General features: G+C 43.3%; 1 protein-coding gene across 1 annotated transcript; it reads left to right on the forward strand.

Moving 5' to 3' along the window:
* Nucleotides 1–991: 991 nt before the first annotated feature.
* Nucleotides 992–4,255, forward strand: LOC147394267 (uncharacterized). Its single transcript, XM_086453258.1, has 3 exons — nucleotides 992–2,157; nucleotides 2,530–3,730; nucleotides 3,830–4,255. The coding sequence occupies exons 1-3, from the start codon at nucleotides 992–994 to the stop codon at nucleotides 4,253–4,255; spliced, it is 2,793 nt and encodes a 930-aa protein (XP_086309384.1).
* The last annotated feature ends 265 nt before the right edge of the window (nucleotides 4,256–4,520 follow it).

A 4,520-nucleotide genomic window follows, 5' to 3' on the forward strand; every position in this document is an offset into this window, starting at 1 on the left:
ATGATCATGTAAGGCTCGTCGGATTGCTAAACACATCTTTTTATTGTCCAATGATGATACCAAGACAGATGGGACTTCCTTCATGGATCCCAGTGCACCCAAGAAATCGTCATCCTATTAAAGGACTGAACATGCAACTAGTGGAACATATAGTTACAGCTTGGGACCAACGATCATTTGTGGAATTGGAGGACCAGCAATCATTCAAGAAGCAGAAAAGAGGAGCTGAAGAACGTGTCTAAAAAAGTAGGGTCCTAGATCGAGTCATTTTTATTCTTTGTAATAAGAGGAGAGTCTCCTCATGTTTTTCTGTTAAATTTGATTTTTTTCATGCCAAATTTTCTTTTACGTAAACAAATTCAGAAATTGGTACGAACTTTAATGCATAAATAAGGTCCTAATTGATTATAAATCACCTCGTCAGACATAAACTTGACCAACACATCTCATCAATTACAAAATGAAGTAATAATGAAAGAAAATGCTATCAAGAGGGAATGTCTATCAATTATTAATTCACCTTTGATGGGGTTACCGGATAATATTTCACCCAAACTTAAGCGTCCACCACCCACTTGGGGTCGAGAGTCAGGTCATTTGGGGTGAACGTCAGCACCGGTGAACCATAAAAAATGGCCTCCGAATCTAAACTCGCAAAAATCCGCAAGGTCTTAGCAGTGTTTGCAATGGACATAAACAGCATAAAAAACAAAGTAGAAGTACTAGAACAGATTCTGAATCGGCAAGAAATCCCCCTGATGATCATAGGGGAAAAGGACCAGAAGGAAGCACGACTAGAAACCTGGAAGATGTTTACGAGCTTGATGGAAATGAGGAACACTTCCATGAAAGTCCGATACTGGCTAACAGGATGACTCAGTTGGAAACAGCCTTAAAAAATATTAAAGGGATTGATGAAATCGCAGCAGGTATCGAGGCCCTAAATCAGATCCCTAAGATTCATTTGCCTGAGAAGTTCGTAATGCCAGAAATGGAGAAATTCAGTGGAGTAGGTTGTGCAAAAACTCATCTCAAGGTATATTTCACCAATACGCGCACCCTGGGCCTCAGTGATGAACAAATGACATCGTTGTTCCAACGTACTTTATCGGGATCCGCGCTACGATGGTTGATGTCTCAAAATCCAGCTGTAATAGGGACATGGGAGAATATGTCAAAGTTGTTCTGGCATCAATACAAATATAGCATCGAGATTGAGACTTCTCGGAGGGATTTGGAATCGACTAAACAAAAGAATGGGAAAACGTTTACTGACTTCATTGGCCGTTGGAGGGCTAAGGCTGCACAAATGTGGGACAGACCATCAGAAAAGAAACAGGTGGCGATCATACTGAAGAACCTCACACAAGCGTATGCTCACCATTTGGTCGCCCAATACCTCCCCACATTTGAATTTCTACTACAAGCTGGGAGCCAACTTGAAGATGCCTTTGCCTCTGGGATTTTGTCTAACCCTTCTGACAATAAACCCAAAAAGCCCTTCACCAATCCTAAGCCCAATATCAATCATGCCTATATAGCCAACACTTCCACTACCACAGTTCAACCCCCAGCGCGAACCAATAATCAAGCGAATTCGGGTAGAGCCCCCTTTCGACAATTCACGAATCTAGGAATGACCCTCACAGTTACTTTCCAAAAACTATTGAAGAAAGGACTCCTCACCCCTCTTCAACCGCGGCCTCTGTCGAACCCCCTATCAGCATCGCATAACCCTGACCTCTTCTGTGAATTCCATCAAAATCCTGGTCATCATACTGATCGGTGTATTACCCTTCGCCACGCCATCCAAAACCTCATAGACGCTAAAAAAATCACCGTCCCCACCCCAACACCACCAAACATCACCACCAATCCACTACCTGTATATCAACCTCCTCCTACCCTGAATATGGTATCCAAAACCCAATTACCATTTGATCCAGTCTCCCTCATCCACCCAGTCTACACCAAGCCACCCAGTTATCCCCTCGTCGGAATAGCTTTCACTGACGAGGTCTATGCCACAAACCATGAGCCATTTGACCTAACTGAGGATGAAACGTATTGTTTATCCCCACCCCGCTATGATAGCCCATCATACACCAGTTACCTCTTTGCACAAATGGCCTCCAGAAAGTGCATCCTCCGTAACAGGTGAAGACCCTTATTTATTGGCCGAAGAGGATGAACCATTTTCACTCTCTTGTGATGAAGTCAGACATGTAACCCGAGGAGGAAGGGTCTTTAAACCACTAGAACTCAGTGTTGATAACCCTGCGGCTTTGGCAAGAAAGGAAACAATAGACCATGTTAAGGAAACTATTGAAGAACACGACGCCGTAATAAAACAGTTAAAAAGGGCAGGTGCCAATATTTCAGTTTGGGGTCTACTTATGGCTTCCACAGCTCATAGGGAAGCTGTTCTCAAAGCATTAAGCGCAGCCCAAGTCTCATTCGACACTTCCCCAGATCAATTGGCCAACCTAGTAGGAGCAACACATGCTGAGAATAATTTGTCTTTTTCAGACTCAGACCTTCCGAAAGAAGGACCAAGCCACACAAACCGTTACATATAACGGTTGACTGCAATGGGATGAGAGTTCCTCTAGTCTTAGTAGACAATGGAAGTGCACTAAATGTTTGCCCCCTAAAGACAGCCACTTGTCTCGGATTCAAGGCGAAAGACTTCAAACCAACTAGTCAAGGGGTCAGAGCTTACGACAATACGAAAAGAGATGTACTGGGAACTTTGCACCTACGAATATCCATGGGTATAGCAGACTTTCCTGTGGAATTCCAAGTCTTGGATATCCAGTCATCATTTAACCTATTACTAGGGAGACTATGGTTGCATCAGATCAAAGCCGTACCATCTACTCTACATCAAAAGATTAAATTCATCAAGGACGATTTAGTGATTACACTTCATGGAGATGCTGAAATCATGGGGATCGTCAACGACATTGAAACTAAGGAAAAGTCACTATCCGAAATCCAACCCGAACAACGAGAAATACAACTCAGTGGGTTCGAATTTGAAAAGATTCATGCCGTCCAATGGGATAACCCCACGAAAGAGTTTGTTCCTATCGATAACACATTCAGCTGTTGCGTGGCCAGTATGTTCAAAGACATGAAATTCTTCCCAGGCATGGGCTTAGGTCATAGACAACAAGGGATCAGAACTGCACCGGTCATTCAAGAAGTAGTTGGGACTTTCGGATTAGGGTATGAACCTACCAAAGAAGACTGGGCCCGATATTGGAAGATAAAGAGAGACAAGGCAAATGCGAAAAGACAAGGGCATATCATCGATTTGATCAATATGAAGCCCTATCGAAAAACCCTTAATGGGCACTTCGTGAAAGCAGGAGAAGATTTTCCTTATTGTGGTTTTCCAGAACCTTTCATTAATCACCTCACGGGTATTCGCCAACCAGGGTTCGAGATCTTCTTTGGGATGAGTTGGCCTGACAAGGAAAAAGATAAGGCATCTAAAGAACTGGAAGAAACTGACGATTGGCAGATGACCATTGATTCACTCAACATCGCCCAAATGTTTCTCGAAGAAGCCAATGTGTTAGTCCTGTCAGTCGAAGGTGGTGTTCTAAGCCCACAGTCTGTAATCAAACCCGCAGTTGGGTCACTTTCTAATTACCATGTAATGAGTCATTTGCTTTATGTTGAGTCTAGTCAAGTTAGTCTTGCTGAGTCTGTCGAGTCCGCAGTTAGTCCTGTCACCCCATCCATCTTTAATGAAATAGAAGAAGTTTTTGATTACCCCGAGTGCAATAATGATTTAACTAATAATCTCACTTCGAATGAGGAATCTTCTGACGAAGAAACCCCTATCGAACTAATCAAATTACTTGAGCAAGAGAATGAACGTCGGGCTCAACCTGTGATGGAGGAAACAGAACTAATCAATCTCGGGACTAAAGAAAACCCTCAAGAGATTCGAATTGGAGTCACCCTGTCCCCCGAGGAACGCGAGGAAATAATAAACCTGCTCAGAAAATTCAAAGACGTGTTCGTGTGGTCGTATGAGGACATGCCTGGGGTGAGTACGGACATCGTTCAGCATAGAATTCCATTGTATCCTGACGCTCGACCAGTAAAGCAAAAACTCCGACGTATGAAGCCAGAATGGACTTTGAAAATTAAAGAAGAAGTCACCAAGCAGATCAATGCCAGATTTTTGGAAGTGGTAGAATACCCAGAATGGATCGCTAACGTAGTCCCAGTTCCTTAAAAAGACGGAAAAGTTAGAATGTGCGTGGATTTCAGAGATCTAAACAAGGCAAGTCCAAAAGATAGCTTTCCATTACCTCACATAGACGTACTGGTCGACAACACTGCAGGACATGCCATGCTCTCGTTTATGGATGGTTTTTCGGGATACACCCAGATAAAGATGGACCCCCGCGACATGCAAAAGACATCGTTCATCACCCAATGGGGAACCTTTTGTTATAAAGTCATGCCTTTCGGTCTAAAAAATGCTGGGGCCACATATC

The sequence above is a fragment of the Akebia trifoliata genome, chromosome 9 (assembly GCF_017979445.1).
Source record: "Akebia trifoliata isolate Shusen 1 chromosome 9, ASM1797944v1, whole genome shotgun sequence".
Classification (NCBI taxonomy): domain Eukaryota; kingdom Viridiplantae; phylum Streptophyta; class Magnoliopsida; order Ranunculales; family Lardizabalaceae; genus Akebia; species Akebia trifoliata.

Excerpts from the sequence above, each read along its gene's own strand:
- LOC147394267 (XM_086453258.1), top strand. The coding sequence starts at position 992 with ATGGAGAAATTCAGTGGAGTAGGTTGTGCAAAAACTCATCTCAAGGTA. Across the intron at positions 2,158-2,529 it reads AAGTGCATCCTCCGTAACAG|ACTCAGACCTTCCGAAAGAA; the intron begins GTGAAGACCCTT and ends TGTCTTTTTCAG. Across the intron at positions 3,731-3,829 it reads CTGAGTCTGTCGAGTCCGCA|GAATCTTCTGACGAAGAAAC; the intron begins GTTAGTCCTGTC and ends ACTTCGAATGAG.